This window comes from Rhineura floridana, chromosome 4 (genome assembly GCF_030035675.1).
Source record: "Rhineura floridana isolate rRhiFlo1 chromosome 4, rRhiFlo1.hap2, whole genome shotgun sequence".
Taxonomy (NCBI): domain Eukaryota; kingdom Metazoa; phylum Chordata; class Lepidosauria; order Squamata; family Rhineuridae; genus Rhineura; species Rhineura floridana.
Window position 1 is genome coordinate 102864078 of NC_084483.1, and position 16082 is coordinate 102880159.

General features: G+C 40.4%; 1 protein-coding gene across 2 annotated transcripts in view; it reads left to right on the forward strand.

Annotated features, from left to right (window-relative positions):
- ENPP3 (ectonucleotide pyrophosphatase/phosphodiesterase 3) overlaps window positions 1–16082 on the forward strand; it is a 103986-nt gene that overhangs the window by 56552 nt on the left and 31352 nt on the right. For both annotated transcript variants that reach the window (XM_061623856.1, XM_061623855.1), the window contains exons 10-17: window positions 725–790; window positions 2536–2608; window positions 5173–5281; window positions 5735–5863; window positions 6270–6301; window positions 8672–8799; window positions 14101–14167; window positions 14857–14944. In XM_061623856.1, coding sequence (XP_061479840.1) covers window positions 725–790; window positions 2536–2608; window positions 5173–5281; window positions 5735–5863; window positions 6270–6301; window positions 8672–8799; window positions 14101–14167; window positions 14857–14944 — 692 coding nt within the window. The remainder of the gene's footprint in view (window positions 1–724; window positions 791–2535; window positions 2609–5172; window positions 5282–5734; window positions 5864–6269; window positions 6302–8671; window positions 8800–14100; window positions 14168–14856; window positions 14945–16082) is intronic.

Sequence of the window (16082 nt, forward strand, 5' to 3'; positions counted from 1 at the left end):
ATTCTATGATTCTATGAAATTAAAATAGTATTATTTCACATAATTATTTCTTGTTAAAAACTATGTTTATATTGAAAAGGAAAACATATGTGCATACACAAGTATAACAACGAGAACATGGTAGAAAAGACAGTCATTATTATAATTGGATTTGCAGTGCAATCCTATGCATGTTTACTCAGAAATCAATCTTACTGTTTGCAGTGGGTCTTGCTCAACGTTAAACGTGCATACGATTGCAGTCTTGCAAGACAATGTAATGTTGCAGACTATTTAGAAATCGGTCCCAATGAGTTCAGAGGTGCTGACTCCTAAGTAAGTGAGTATAGGATATCAGTACCAATTTACCTGCACCGCAAGTATATCTGACCAGAATGGCATATGTTTCTCAGGAAAACATTTAACAAATAGCTCACTGTTTACAAAGAGATGAATAGATACCAATCATCCACAAAAGACTCTGTATCATTTTGCTTATTATAGACATGAATTGGCTTTCATTTGTCCATTAAATCCAAGCACCATTTGTCTGTGTGTGCCAGGGTTGTTGGATTCCAGCTCCCATCAGCCCCAGTCAGCATGGCTAATAGTCAAGAATAATGGGAGTGGTAATTAATAAACATCTAGCGGTTACAAGTTCCCCATCCCTGCTCTACGTCATTGCTCTATTGCAGAATAAATGTTATCAGTGGCTAAATAAATATTACTATTATTTTTCTTGTAGATCAGTTATATTTGAAGCAAGAGTTACAGAATTGCTGCAGTGGCTCGATCTTCCGAAATCTGAAAGGTAATATGTACAGAAGCTTTTGAAATCAGTCTCAGAGTGCTTTTGTTCTTGTGAAACATTTATCAGATCTACTTATTATATACCAGCCTCCCCCACTGTTTTTTTTTTGGCAGGTGTATTCTGCAACATATCACTGATGCAATAATATTGCATTAGTGATGGATTTATACTAGATCTTCCACACATTGTTCCACTTTATTAGTTGCTCTGGAAAGCTTCCCCAGTGTTACTCATTATTGCCATTCAGGGGGACATTTTTGCACTATAGCACAACCAGAGTAGAACATTTGTGGTATGAGAATTTACAGGATTCTAGCAGGAAGTTATCAGACTTTCGCTGACTGGAAATAAAGCAGTAAATCTGCCCTGAAACGTCGCAAACAATATTGATAGCAGGATTGCATATATTTGCCCCAATACCGTCAGAGCACAAATCATCATGAATATACAATAAAAATGATGTTTGGAGGGGCCCTAAAAGTAAATTGTGTATTTTCCTCTAATTTTCTACTCTTCCTTCTTTCTTCTTTATCTCCAAACCTGAAAACTATAAACTCTCTGCCTTCCGTCATTAACATAATTGCTCCTTGTTATTAACATCGCTTCACTGGTGGGATGCATTTGGCTTGGTGAGCCTGCTTTTATTAGTTCAAGATATGTTTTAAGACCATAAGAAGAATCTGGTTGGTCAGGCCTGTGGCCCATCTAGTTCAACATCCTCACAGTGGCCAACCAGATGCCCATGGGAAGCCCCCAAGTTGGACCTGAGTGCAAGAGCACTCTCACCTTATGAGGCTACTGGCAACCAGTTTTCAGAAGCATGCTGCCTCTGACTATGGTGGCAGAGCACAGCCATCATGGCTAGCAGCCATTGATAGCCCTATCCTCCATAAATTTGTCTAATCTTCTTTTAAAGCCATCCAAGTTGGTGGCCATCTCTGCCTCTTGTGGGAGAGAATTCCACAGTTTAACTATATGCACTGCATGGAGAAGTACTTTTTTTGTCTCTCCTGAATCTTCCAATATTCAGTTTCATTTAATGTCCATGAATTTTATTTATTTGATTTATATCCCACCCTTTCTCCCAGTAGGAGCCTAGGGCTGCAAACAAAAGCAGCAAAAAAACCTATCATAAAAACAGAATTTAAGTGTAATGAGAGGGGCAGAAAAACTTTTTCTGTCCACATATTTCGTAACAATTAAATAAAGCAAGTGTTTTTAGGCTGTAATGCTAAACCCACGTATCTGGGAGCAAGCCCCATTAAACGCAATAGGACTTATTTCTAAGTAGACAGGTATAGGATTGTGCTGTTAGGAAGTATTGCACTGGGGATGGCTAACCTGTGGCCTTCCAGATCTTGTTGGACTTCAGCTCTCATCACCTCCAGCCAGCGTGGGCAATGGTGAGGGATGATGGGAGTTGGAGTCCAACAACTTCTGGTGGGTCACAGGTTAACCACTCTTGACTTCCCAAATGAGATATTAGATTTACATGTTGTCAGTTGTTGTGTGTGCTGTTGTGCCTCAAATTACATGAGAATGAGGTATATGTATAGGGAGAGTCCCCAGTAAACATGTGTCTCGTTGAGTACAGCTTTTCATATCTGACCACTTAATAGACATCCAGCTTATCTCTTTTGCTTCTGAAAAAGTGAGCCTCATGCAGATTTTTGCAGCTTCCTTTGAGTGAAGGCTAGCTGAGATCCCATCATGTAGTCACAATTTTCTTTTCTTTTGAACTCTAGACCTGATTTCTATACATTGTACATTGAGGAACCTGACTCTGCTGGACATTCATTTGGACCACTTAGTGGTGAAGTAAGCTTTTTTATATATAATGTCTTCATCTACGCTCTGGTAGGCATCTGTATTCAAAAAGGTGGTCATAATCATACGTGGCACAGTCTACATGCCACACAGCATTCTTAATCATAGCTGCTGTGCTATCTGGTTAAAGAAGACCTTGGTAAGTGAATCTCATTTTCCAGTTGACAATACACTGATTTGATTGCAAGGAAACAGTTATATTCTGTAACAGAAGTGCAACCTTGTGAAAATATGTCTAGATTCCCTGCAACCATTGATTGATATTAAAAAGTGCCTGTTTGGAAAGCCAGAAAGCATGCCTGGTCTGCAATCCCTATCCTCACACCTTCCCATCTCTTGTGTGAATTGCTTCCAACCCTTACCTATGTGGTGACATGAGAAATGTACCATGGCACTGGAAATGGGGCATGGATGAAGGAATCTGCACATGATAGAGGAATGACTGGGAGAGCGAGATGATCTCAGCTATCCATTTCTTTTACCATCTACACCAGGTGTACATCTACACCAGCTGAATAAAAGAGTAAGCCATTTATACAGCATACCTTAAGCACATTCCTCCCTGCATCCCCCAACCTGCCTTGCCAGCCATAAATAATCATGTAGAATCTACAAACCACAGGGCAAAAGCAGACTCATGCTAAACATTTAAACATGTACTCTCTGCTACTGTCATGCAAAGCAGCTTGGAATGTGGTTCAGTTGAGCATCAGCTAGGAATTGATACACTTCACACAGCTCATCTTCCCACCTCCTCACACCTCAGGAGAGAAGCAGGAAGGGGACAGGCAGGCAAAGCATATGTAAACATCACAATCTGGGCATACTGTTTTTGCCCTCTATGGGTCAAACAACAAGTTGTGTTAAGCCAGAGAAACAACTGTGATGTGGTTTAACCCTTTACAACTAGTTTCCCAATGAAAGTCTCCCTCTGCTGGTATTTGCCCCCAAAGATGTTATTTGCCATAAACAACGTGTTCAGAGTGGGGAAGGGGAATTTTCAAAAAGAAACAGATGTGGTGAGGGAAAGGTTAAACCATGTTCCCTGTACACCATGGTCCTAATCAGGACTGGGGGCTCTACAGGGCTTTTTCCCCCCCAGAAAAAGGACATGGCTTAATATAATATGGTGTTTGCCCCAGATTTAGGGAGAAACATACTCACTGTTCTGCCTGTTCCACCTCTCTGTTCTGAAAAAGGAGCACACAACGCTAGTCAGTCCCCACACCTTTTTTACTGTAAAACCTGGTGGGAGCAGCTTGAGTGTGTGTAGTTTTTTAATTCAGCTTTACAGAGATTTTGCAAGTAATCTGCAGATCTGTCCCTTCCTCTTCCAGGTGTGGCTAATAGAAATGCTTTGATTTGGTGACTAGCGTTTACAGCCTTATATTGGAAGTAAATGCAGTTTTACCCCTGACAGCAGTACCTGGAGATGCAATATATTATAGTTCTCTCTATGGATAGAGACACAGTTACAGTTGTGCCAGTTCTAGTGCATCTTTACCTCTCATTTCTCAAAACAGGGGCAGACTCCTCCCCTTTTTACTCTTAAAACCTCATCGGATCAGCTCCAGTGTGTTTTTTAAAATTCAGCTTCAGGGAGGTTTCGCAACTGATTGGTAGATCGACCCTTTTGTCATCCAGATGTGGCCAATGGAAATGCTTTGCTGCAGGCTCAGGCAGAGGCAGTGATTGGTCCAACACTTTGCTGTAGGCTGTCCTGAAAGGTCTGAAGGCAACACTGGGGAAGGGAGGTGTGGTCAGCAGAGGGCAGAGTTGCTTCAAAACACAGCCAGAAAAACCAATCTGGTTGCTTTTAATGTGACTAGCATGCCCACAGCCTATGGCTGTAAATACACTAGTCAGCACATCAAAGTGTTTTCATTAGCTACATCTGAAAGGGCAACGAGTTGATCTATTGATTAGTTGTGAAATCTTTGTGAGGTTGAATTAAAAAAACCAAAATACTCAAGCAGCTCCCACCAGGTTTTACAGTAAAAGGGGGCGGGGTTTGATTAGAGTCATGTGCCCCCATTTTCAGAAAGGGGAGGTGGAGACACACTGGAACCGGTCGAACAGTGTGTTTCTACCCTATAAAGTGCATTCTAAAAGGAATATGGATGAAAATATTTATTTTGCTCTGTTTAACACAATACATAAAACACATGCATTTTGGCATGTGTTTTATATTGTTTTAAATTTTTAAATTGTGTTTTAAATTGTTTTTTAAAAGATGTATTTTAAATTGTATTTGTTTTTAGTTACTGTAAACCGCCCAGAGCGCTTCGGCTATGGGGCTGTATACAAGTATAATAAATAAATAAATAAATAAATACATGAGAATTTTTACTAATTATTCCACTACTGAATGGGACCCCAGTTCAAAAATACTATAATTTAAAAAAAACAAACGAGTGCAACAGAAAGCTTTTGTAAAAAAATCATTTTAAAATTATGATTATTCTATTTTATCGCATTGTCTGTTGTGAGTTATTTGATCTTGAACTCACTTTGAATGGAAAATGTGATTTAAATCTTTTCTGCTTTTGTTTTAGACAATTAAAGCTTTACAGCTGGCAGATCGGACCCTGGGAATGTTAATGGAAGGCCTACGACAAAGAAACCTGGACAACTGTGTCAATCTCATTGTTCTAGCTGATCATGGTATAATTGTTTTGCTCTTTTGTGTCAGGGCCAGCACTACCATTAGGCAGAGTAGGACAGCCGCCTCAGGGGGCAGATGCTGGGGGAGGAAACAGAGGCATGGTGTTTGGAGCACACAACTGTATGTTCCATATGGCCTGTCTATACCCCCTAAGCTAGCGTACTGCCTCCAGATGCAGTGGAGAATACTGTCCTATTGCCTAAGCTGAAGTAAGATTGAAGTGCCAGTCTAGTTGGCTGCTGCCAGTCAGTGTAGACAATACTGAGCTAGATGGACCATTGATCGGACTTAGTATAAGGCAGTTGCTTGTAATGAGGACATGTGAAGGGAGGGGGATCATTTTGCCCTTTACCTCATGTAGTAAAATGCCTTGAATCAGTCCTGTGTTGACCTTTCTTGATCTTGCAAACTCCATATTTGTTGAATGATTTAAAATTCTCTCCCTTCTTTAGGCATGGACAAGACATTCTGCAACCAGATGGAATATATGACAGATTATTTCAGTAAAGCTGATTTTTATATGTATGAAGGACCAGCACCGCGTATCCGAACAAGAAATATTCCAAAGGACTTTTATTCATGTAAGCTTGGACCATAAGATGATATGGGGGCGGGGCTTGCAGAACATTCCCTGCTTAATACAGGAAATCCAGAGCATCCTCAACAGGTGGCTGTCTACGACTGCTAAAAGACTTGCAGCAATAAGGGAGAACCACCATCCCTCTAAGTCAGCCTTAGCTAACCTGGTGCCCTCCAAATGTTTTTGAATACAACTCCCTTCAGCCCCAGTAAGCTATGCTTGCTAGAGATGATGGGAGTTGCACTCCAAAATATCTAGAGGGCACCAGGTTGGCTAAGTCTGCTTTAGATAATTGGTTGCTTTGTCAAAGTGTTTTTAACAGAAAATGTAAAAACAGATTAAAGGGATGGGAAAATTTCATGGGATTTTGAATCTAGAGTCTAATGTTTTAATTTTCTTCCAAACAGTTGATTCAGCAGGCATTGTTAAAAATCTTACAGTGAGTAAACATTTTTAATACCTTTTTTCCTTTTTAGCTGTGTTTAAAGTGCATCAGCAGCAAGCATATCATTGAAGTATTGTTCTCAAAGTGTGATTTTTGCAGTGGGCTTGATGTGCTACATACAAGCTCTCTAAATATATAGGCCAAAATTTTTAATGGAGGTTATAATAATGACCTAGGGTGCAGCTTGTGTGACGGGGTGGAGCTGCTCTCCCAACAGCAACATCACTGCAGCCTTCCTGGACAGCATTGGTGCAGAGCAGGGTAGGGCACCAGGTACTGGCCAGATCAGGAATGCACAAATGCACTAGTGGGAGCACTGGATTGGCTCCACTGGTGCAGACAGCCCCAACCTGGCTGCCACCACTCTCCTCTGCCCTAGGGCCATTCAGATAATATGCAGCAACACTGGTGTTGGGAGAGCAGTTGACCACACTGGTCATTACTACTACTGGCTGAATGCCATTCTCATGCAGATATAGTGGTGGCCTTTCAACATTACAGCAGAGGCATCAAAGCCACTTTGGTATGAGTTCATTGTTGTTGCCATAACATTTAATTGTCTGGCACCACTTGGGTGGAGGGGGCAATCACGCACACAGGACCTTCCCATCCTCATTATTATTGGGTAAGATTAAAAAAAATGGTGAAGGATACATTATAATATTTGGAGCTAATCAAAAACTTGCTAAATTTCAGTCCATGACAACCTGTAATCTCAGGGTCGACTAGACATCCTTTGGACCAGATAATTATGGACCTATTAAGCCATCTTTACTGCCATTTAGAGTGGCATATCAATGATTATTTTTCCAAGTGGGCTGAAACCAATGTAATTCCTGATCAGTTAGTGATCCATTTTTGTTGTTGAGAAATTCATTTGTGCATATGGATTCCATAGGATAATACACATGAATATGAGTTACCAAACACTGCAGTCAAGTGACTTGTTCTGCCTTTCAGCTATATATATGTGCTGATCTTCACTGTGAGAGATAATGAAAAAGAGTAGGACAGTCTTTTCCCATCTGTAGTGATGACGTCAAAAAGAAGTCTAGGGGGCACTAGTAGACTTACTTTATATTTGGAACTGTGAAGAAGAGAAATTTGCCTGCTGAAATAACTTTTTGATGGGGTAGATTTTGCTGAACTATATTCTGGTTTGGGGTCCTCAGCCTGATGCCCACTAAGGCTCCTGTTCCCAGTATTTTTATTTTTTATTAAACTGAGCTTTTAGGAACTTTTTGATTAGCAGATGCATATTTTGGGGAGAGATTTTGCCTGCTTTTTTGTCTGTGTTTTATTTGTTTGCGGGCATGTAGGTGTCTTGCCTACTTGTGTGTTTGCTTGCATGCATGTGTGTGTAGGGTTCTGAGCATTGCTAGTTTTCCTTCTGTAAAATAGGTAGCTTGTGTGGTCCACAACAGTTTCTTAGATTTCCAAATGTGCCCACAGGCCCATAAAGGTTGGGGACCCCGTTCTAGTTCTACTAAGTGGAACCATCAAAGAGGTTTATAGGAAATATCAGGAACAAATCAGCATAACTAACACAAACAGCATATTATGAACTAGAAACAACTCTCCAAATGTATAAAACTGGCAAATTCCTGGGATAAGAAACAATGCCCACAGAAGGTGACAATATGCAACATTTTAGGGGAAAATATTGTGTGTGTGGAGAGGGGTGTATTCTGGGTTACGGATATCTGTCTCTTATGAATGAGAGGACCAGGCTTGTGTGGTCCATTGCAGCTTTAAACTTGGGGTGTGTGTGAGGAACCTGATCTACCATATAGCCTTAGATCCCTATATACAGAAAAAAGCCCAGTCCATGAACAGAACATTCGTAAAATGAAGTAAAAATTGTGCTGTTGAAGTTTATCACTAGAGGTCTTCCTGAAGTATGAAGAATAAGAAACCATTGCACTTGCAGATAGCTACATTTACTCTATTTAAATTTATTTGGTAACTTTCAGTCACCAAACCAGTGATTGAGATTTTCTAGCACTTACAGATCTAAGCAGTTACATGAAGTTAAGAGCTGTGAAATTTATTTCTTTGTAGTTAAGTTCAAGGTTTGACTTTTGATACTGTAAGTATTCCTTCCACCAAAATCTAACTCAATACTCATTACAATTTTGGACCAAGTGAGAAATCCAGAGACTCATTTCAGTAGGTAGATTGCATCTAACTTGATGCCAGAACAAAGTCCCTTGTGTTACATCACTGATGTGTTTATGCAGGAGTTACAACATACTCTTTATTCTCTGTGGGTACAGATATCTTACTGAGATTCTCAAACATATCAATCTTTGTGTTTTTATTCTGTGATGTGCAAATCTCACAAGTTGACTTTGCCAATTTCAGTGCAGAAAGCCAAACCAGCACTTCAAAGCCTACTTAACTCCAAATTTGCCCAAGCGATTGCACTACGTTAACAATATTCGTATTGACAAAGTTCATCTTATGGTGGAGCGGCAGTGGTTGGCTGTGAGGTATGGTACTGATCGTAAACCTATATAGTTAATATAATGTCTAGCAGGACACAAAATATGTGTGTTTGCAAACTAAATTTTACTTACTATAATCTTCAAATGAAAAGTGTATGTGAACCATGGAAGTGAGCATAATCCTGTCCTAATCTTACAGCTAACGGGAGGATTAGGAAGTTTTTCTAAAAATTTAATGAAACTAAATGCTTTTTTTTCAATGGAACTGAATTAAATCCAAGATGTAAAGGATGCTTCCTTCTGCTTGAACCTCCCCATTTCTTGAGGTTATCTGCTATGGTCCATCTAAATCAATAGTTCCCAAATGAGTACGGGACCCCCTTTGTGACCTCAAAAATTTTCACAACCACAACATGCTAATTTTTTAATTTTAGTTTCTGTTAATTGAAAAAATACATAATGAAGTGTTAATGTCATTTTTTTGCTCATCACAAAAACAAATATAATGATGATGATGATATTTTTTTAAATTGAATGAATCTTTATTGTTCAGAGCCATAGGCCGCCACAATTAAATACATTTAAAAGGAAAATACAAAAAACATGTTAAAATACAAATTATATTACAGTAAAACGCAGTTCAACAACATAGAGTAGAAAAATATAAATACATTTCAAATAAAATTTCCACTTTTATTTATTACCTGCCCTTCACCAGAAGATCACCAGGCAGCTTACAGCAATATAAACAACTTTTGACAAATTTTGAAGGAAGGAGATAAAATAAAACACCCAAAGTGGTGAATAGTGCCTGGTTGATGCCAGAGCATTTGGACTCTGGTTTTAAGTGTTCCACCTGTATACAATGATGCCTTCTTCTCAGCACTCAGCTCAAGAAGCTCCATATGACAATGATAATAATATGTTTAACAGACAGAATGTCAACAGGTGAAGCTTTCCCCATAATTGTATTTCCATACTAGAAAAGGCTTAATTTAATTTCTGTTTAATTTCTGCCTGCCACACAGCTGTTAAAGCCACAAGAGCCCTGCTCTCCTCCAATGCCAACCCTAAACTGTGCAAAGAACTAAAGCGTAAAAACAACAAAATGTGGGCAACTTAACATATTTTAAAATATATTTAAAACCCAACATATACAACTGTAAAAAAACACACTCAGACGTGACAACCAGCAACAAAAATACACTGAGCATTTAAAAAACTTACTTTACCATCATTTTTTTTGCTCACTTACTGCCTTGGGTCAGCTCCTATCTCCTCATCTGGCTGTTGCTCCATTGAATTCTATAGGGCTTACTTCTGTGTAGACTTGGTTAGGATTGCAGCCTAAGTCCTTGCATTATAGACATAATTTTTTTACTTCCTTTAACCAGAATGATGCATCTTTGTACTATAAAGTCCCATGTTCCCCCCACCAAAAAAGTGGTACAACTTCAAAGTGTCAACAGAATCTTAGTCTGGTCTGATAACTGCAGTTTGAATTACCTGGGAGTAAGCCCCATTAAATATGAAGACTTACTTCTGAGTAAACATGTTAATTATACAGTGAATTTTTAATGAGTGCCCAGGTGTTGATTCATGGGAGGATGCTCCAGAACTCCATCCCCTTACTTTTTTGGAAGGCAAACCCGTCCCAAGGTCCCTCTGTCTCTACAGACAGAGCCAATCAGCTCAATTGATCTTCCCTCACTGCTGCTGACCAAAGAGAGGAGGGGGGAAGTGCTGGAGCTTAAATAAGCTCAGCCGGCTCCTTCTCTTGGTGCACTTGCTCAAATGCTGTGCTGCTCAGCTCTCTGTATGTGAACTGACTGTGCCGTCTGGAAGGAAGGGGAGGCAGAAGTGGCTACATGCACACATGCAGTGCAGGCTTGCAAGTTGTTGGTGCACAAACCAGCCATTCATTTTTTAAATTAATAAGTAATTCTTTTCGTGTCATTCCCCTTGGGATGACTTCCCAATCCTCCTGGGGGTCCCGGTCTCCAGGTTGAGAACCACTGATCTAGATGTACCACATGGTGACTGGAGAAAGAGCCTTTAGTTGTAGTGGCCTGATTATGGACTGTTCTCCCCCGTGTGAACTGGCCTGCTCTCATTGTGTGAACTGGTTTTAATTTGACTGCTGCTGTTTTTTTTCTTTTTACTACTCTCATGTTCTATTGTTAATTTAATCATTTCAGTCTGATTGTTGGGAATATCATTGTAGGTCGTCTTGAGAACAGTAACACTAATAGATGGAATATACATTTTCTAAATAAATGAATAAGTACATTAAGTCAGTTAGTCTGCACAGAAATGCACACAATTTCATATTAATCAGCTTCTTGAGAATTCCACTGAATTCTAGTTTAGACTCATCAAGGCTTTATCCAGAGGTGTTTCATGTCACTCTGTAATTTCTCAAAAACTGAGAAGTTAGATTTGCTTAATTAATATTTCCAAAAAGATGAGTTCATAAGGCCATGTGATCTAGATGCACTTCCTTATTCTGTTCTCCTGACAACTGGAACAACATATTCCTATTGGAATAGGGGGGGGAAGGGGGGAGAATACAACCCCATTCATAGCCTGGACTTAAAGTGATGGTCAGTAGAATGGAGGGCATCCCAGATGAACATTAACATTATTATTTATTTATTTATTTATACCCCGCATTATAGCCAAAAGGCTCTCAAGGCTTCTTACAAGAAAAACACAATACAGGAATACATCCATAAAACAATACAATTTACAAAATAAAATAACAAGTAACATTATTAAAAAACAGCGATTACAAAACTTCCAATGAAAATACAGTGTGGTGCAGGTGCCTGGAGCGGCAGAAACATCTCAGGCTGCCCCCTACAAAGCTGTGGGTTGGTTCTCTCTCTTTCCTTCTATACTTGCAACTCCGACACCTTCAGTTGAACTTCTAATCAGCTTCTCTGATGGCAAAATACTAGTAAGCTTTCCCCAGCACCAGCCGGTCCCGCAGAAGCAGGGTGGGTCATGGCCTGGATGTCGTTCCCCATCTCGCTGCTGTAGTTGTAAACGGTGGCAGAGGTCCCCTGCTTGGTGGCCATGTTGATCTTGTTGGAGAAGGTGCGGCTGCCGCCCTGCTGGATGAGGGCAAGCCATGGTGTACCTGTGGTGGCGGCCGTGACGCTGAAGTTGGTGAGGGGGTTGCAGGCGTCGACGGCCCATAGACGCCATTCTCACCGGCACTCCAGCCACTCTGGTTGCTGCTGGGCATCCTGTTGCAACTGAAGGCGGTGGCAGCTTCATGGTCTTTTCAGCGGTGCCAGCTCCCGCAGCTTGAGTCCTGGTGCCTTCCAGTGGCGTGTTGAGGGAGCCGGCGAGGATGAAGCTGTGGTTAATTTATGAGATTTTCAGATAAACAGGAAAAAACAACCATTTTCTGGCATTGCAATGGGATCTAGGCCCTTCCATAAGAAGAGCCTTGCTGAATCAGGCCAGTGGCCCGTCTAGTCCAGCATCCTGTTCTCACAGTGGGCAGCCAAATGCCTGTGGGAAGCCCGCAGGCAGAACCTGAGCTGCACAAGAGCACTTTTTCTAAGCAACAGGCATAGCGTGGCTAAGTAAACAAGAGGGCAGGGCTGCTGCATCCTTAAAAGTTGTAGCGAAGTAGGAACTTAAGCAAGTGTAGATTCTCATGCAAGTTACAACTGCTGAAATTCCATCTTCTATGAGACAATTAAAGGTGCAGGAGTTCGGTCCTCTTTTCTCTCCTCACCCCATCTGGCCACCCCCTTCACACAAGGATTACCATACCTGGTTCTGCTTAATGCTGTGGCTGGAGAGTACTGCAGTTGTTCTGTAGAATACTTTGTGGTTCAGTAAAAAATAAAAATCCAAAGGGACTGGAGAGGAGGGAAGGCAAATTACTAATGGGCCCTATCACCAGCCCCAGCCTACATGGCCAATGGTAAGGGGATGATAGCAGCTGTACTCCAATAACATTGGGAAGGACACAGATTCTCCATTCCTTCTGCAAGGCAATGTGTATGTCTTCATTTCATAATCCTTGGTGAATACTGTGATACTTCCATCTCCCTGCACTGGATCTTGGGCATTTTAGGCTGCAATCCAATACACACTGACCTGGGAGTAAGTCCCATTGAACCCAATGGAGCTTATTTCTGAGTAGACATGTATTGGATTGCGGTTTTAGATCTTCAATTCAGACACCACCAGCTGCCCCCTTTCTACATAATTCTACATGTTGTTTGAGGTTATAAAAACAAGAAAATTCCTAAGTATCAAAAGTATTGCAACAATTAAAAAAATGCTCTGTGCTGAAATTTTGCCACATAGTTATCCAAGATAGTTGAGTCAACACAAAATATTTTCAGTAAATGAGTAGTTCTGTCATGTTTTTTCCATCTGTGCCTTTCAAATGTGCCTTACTCACAGGGGTGAGTAAGCTAAAATTTCCAGAGAAATGCAGTCATTGTTAGTCAAAGTATTATGGCATTTCCTTGATGCCTCAAAGGAAAGGAAAAGTTTTTAAAAAATACTATTTGAAATTTTGATCTAAAATATGTAGATGAGCTACTACTTTATAAAGTTAGGTCATTTTTACTGGACATATTCCAAGAAGACTAAGAGCAATTCCATACTTCACATCATGTTTGCTATAGGTACCTGTTACAGTGGTGTTTCCTGTCACAAACACATAAATGTGAATGGCACATACATATCCTTTTGCACCCATCTACTTGTCTGGCGAAAAGGTTCCATTTGTTTCCCCATCAGCTGCTACTTAAGCACAATTTTTTTTCTGGTCTTCTTCCTTCTTCCTAGAATGATCCCAATCAATCAGGAATCATGTAGTTAGCACTGTGGCATCATCACATTCACTGTCTAGCTGATTAGGGGTAGAAACACACTCACTGTTCTGCTTGTTCCAGTGCATCTCCACCCCTGAAAATGGGGGCACATGATGCTCATCAAACCCTGCCTCTTTTTTTCTGTAAAACCTGGTAGAAGCAGCTTGAGTGTTGTTGTTTTAATTCAGCTTTAAACAGATTTTGCAACTGATTGGCAGATCAACCTGTTCAGGTGTGGCTAATGGAAACACTCTGATCTAGCTACTAGCGTGTTTACAGACTAGATTTGGCTATGTGTTGATATCACTGAAACCAAATGAATCCCATTCAGAGGGAGGGCAAAGCTTCCTGAGTTAGTGAAGTATTTTCATACAATTTCTCCTTTGAAGAATTTTTTTTTACCAAAAAAAATGCTCCCTCTTAGGCTCAGTTCTAATTTGGAGTACTTAATATTTCTTCTTGCGTGTTATATGTTAATTCAATATGTGTCTGCTTTTAGGTCTAAAACATACACATATTGTGGCGGTGGTAACCATGGCTATGACAATGAATTCAAAAGTATGGAGGTAAGGGTTTTTTTTTAAAAAAATCTAGAAATACCTGTCTGTCTATTTTTAAAAAGATTTTACTAGAAAATCAATGTCAACATTTCTCGTCTCCTGCATGAGTGATGTATTACACTATAGTGCACCGCTTAACCACCACAAGATTCACAATACATGGGTCATGGGGTGTGCTGAGCACATGCACCACCAACACGTGAAGTGTGTTGTGAGACCTCTTTGAGGGTAAAGAGACTAGCTGAAGAAGCTGATGTCAAATAATAAGACCCTATGTTGCTTATGTACCCAGACAAGTAATCCATATTATAGGAAGATGGTGTAATTTAGGGTAGCATAACTTAGACTGGCATGTTACCCCTACTCCAAACTCCATTCAGGAGCCTCTAGGAGGTGCAGGGATGGGGGACTTACATCGGCATACCTCTATCTGAGCTGGGATGAGGGACTGTAGCTGGCGTAGGCTCAGCCAGGATCCACCTGCTCCAAACCCCATTGACTGTAGCAGATTTTGGGTTTGGATTGCTCCCTAAGCTAGACTGTTACAAATTACTATTTCTTTCTGGAATAAACCTCATAGTAATCAATAGTTTCCCCCGCATATGGATTGAATTAAAATTTTGCTAAGCTAGCTTTATTTTATTTTTCAAACCAATCAACTGTTTAGCAACACCATTTTTTTCCTGACTATCCAGGCCATCTTTATAGCCCACGGGCCAGGATTTAAAGAAAAAACTGAAGTGAAGCCTTTTGAAAACATTGAGGTTTACAACTTAATGTGTGGTGAGTATGAACTAGATTCTGTCTGTTCTGCACCAAATAGTTCTACATTTTGCTGCAAGGAAAACCAAATTCATTATGCAGAGAGCATTGAACATAAAACATATTATGCTACTTAAAGGCATAATGTGAACATGCACAATATAGAGTTCATACAGTTGCCCTGAAGTTATAATCCTTTTCCCTACATGGTTGGGGTACTAAGGAACAGAATAGCTGCTCTATATTTGAAGCATACTGTATTTAAAAACTGGGCATATCCACTGCTCTGCCTTGCAGCCTGAGAAACCAGCATAGAATATCAATGCACGATGGATTCTATAGCCCTTCATCCCATGCATTCATGGTGACTCAATTTACTCTGTAATTAGAGGACATTGTTCTGCTAGTGCTTACAGACTCATTATTTTTCAGCTTTTAAGTACAGAGAAAATAGTTCTACCTAATTTATAAGATAGGAGGTCAGGTTTTGGGATTCAGTGCTTTGGAAGAGACACATTTCCATAGCTGATGTTGTGAGCACCTAATTAAACTGATGCATTGAAATGACATGGCCAGAGCTTAAGTGTGCTTTTATGTTCTTTTTATAAAACCGAACCTCTAGCACAGGCCCAATTCACACTTTACCAGTACAGTACAGTTGCCATTTAACCATGCCTGGGCCCCAAGCTACATCAGAATTATTTGGCTGAAGTAATCAACATGGTTTGTCTAGATCATGTCAGAAATAACCCACTAGTGCATGGAAAAGGGATATTGTCATGGCTACTTTCTTAATGATCGACCAATAGGTCAATCATGCACGTAGGAACATAGGAAGCTGCCTTATAATAAGTTAGACCATTGGTCTGGCTAGCTCAGTATTGTTTACAGTGACTGACTGCAGCTCTCCAGGATTTTAGACACTGGACAATCCCAGCCCTACCTGGAGATACTGAGGATTAAACTTGGGACTTTCTGCATGCAGAGCAGTTGATCTACCACTGAGCTGTGCACCTCTCCCAAAAGGAGTTGTGTCAGTTTTTCGTTGAATGTTACTGTGGTAAGGTCAGAGCTTGGAAAAGTTAATTTTTTGAACTACAGCTCCCATCAGCCCCAGCCAGCATGGCCACTGGATTGGGCTGATGGGAGTTGTAGTTCA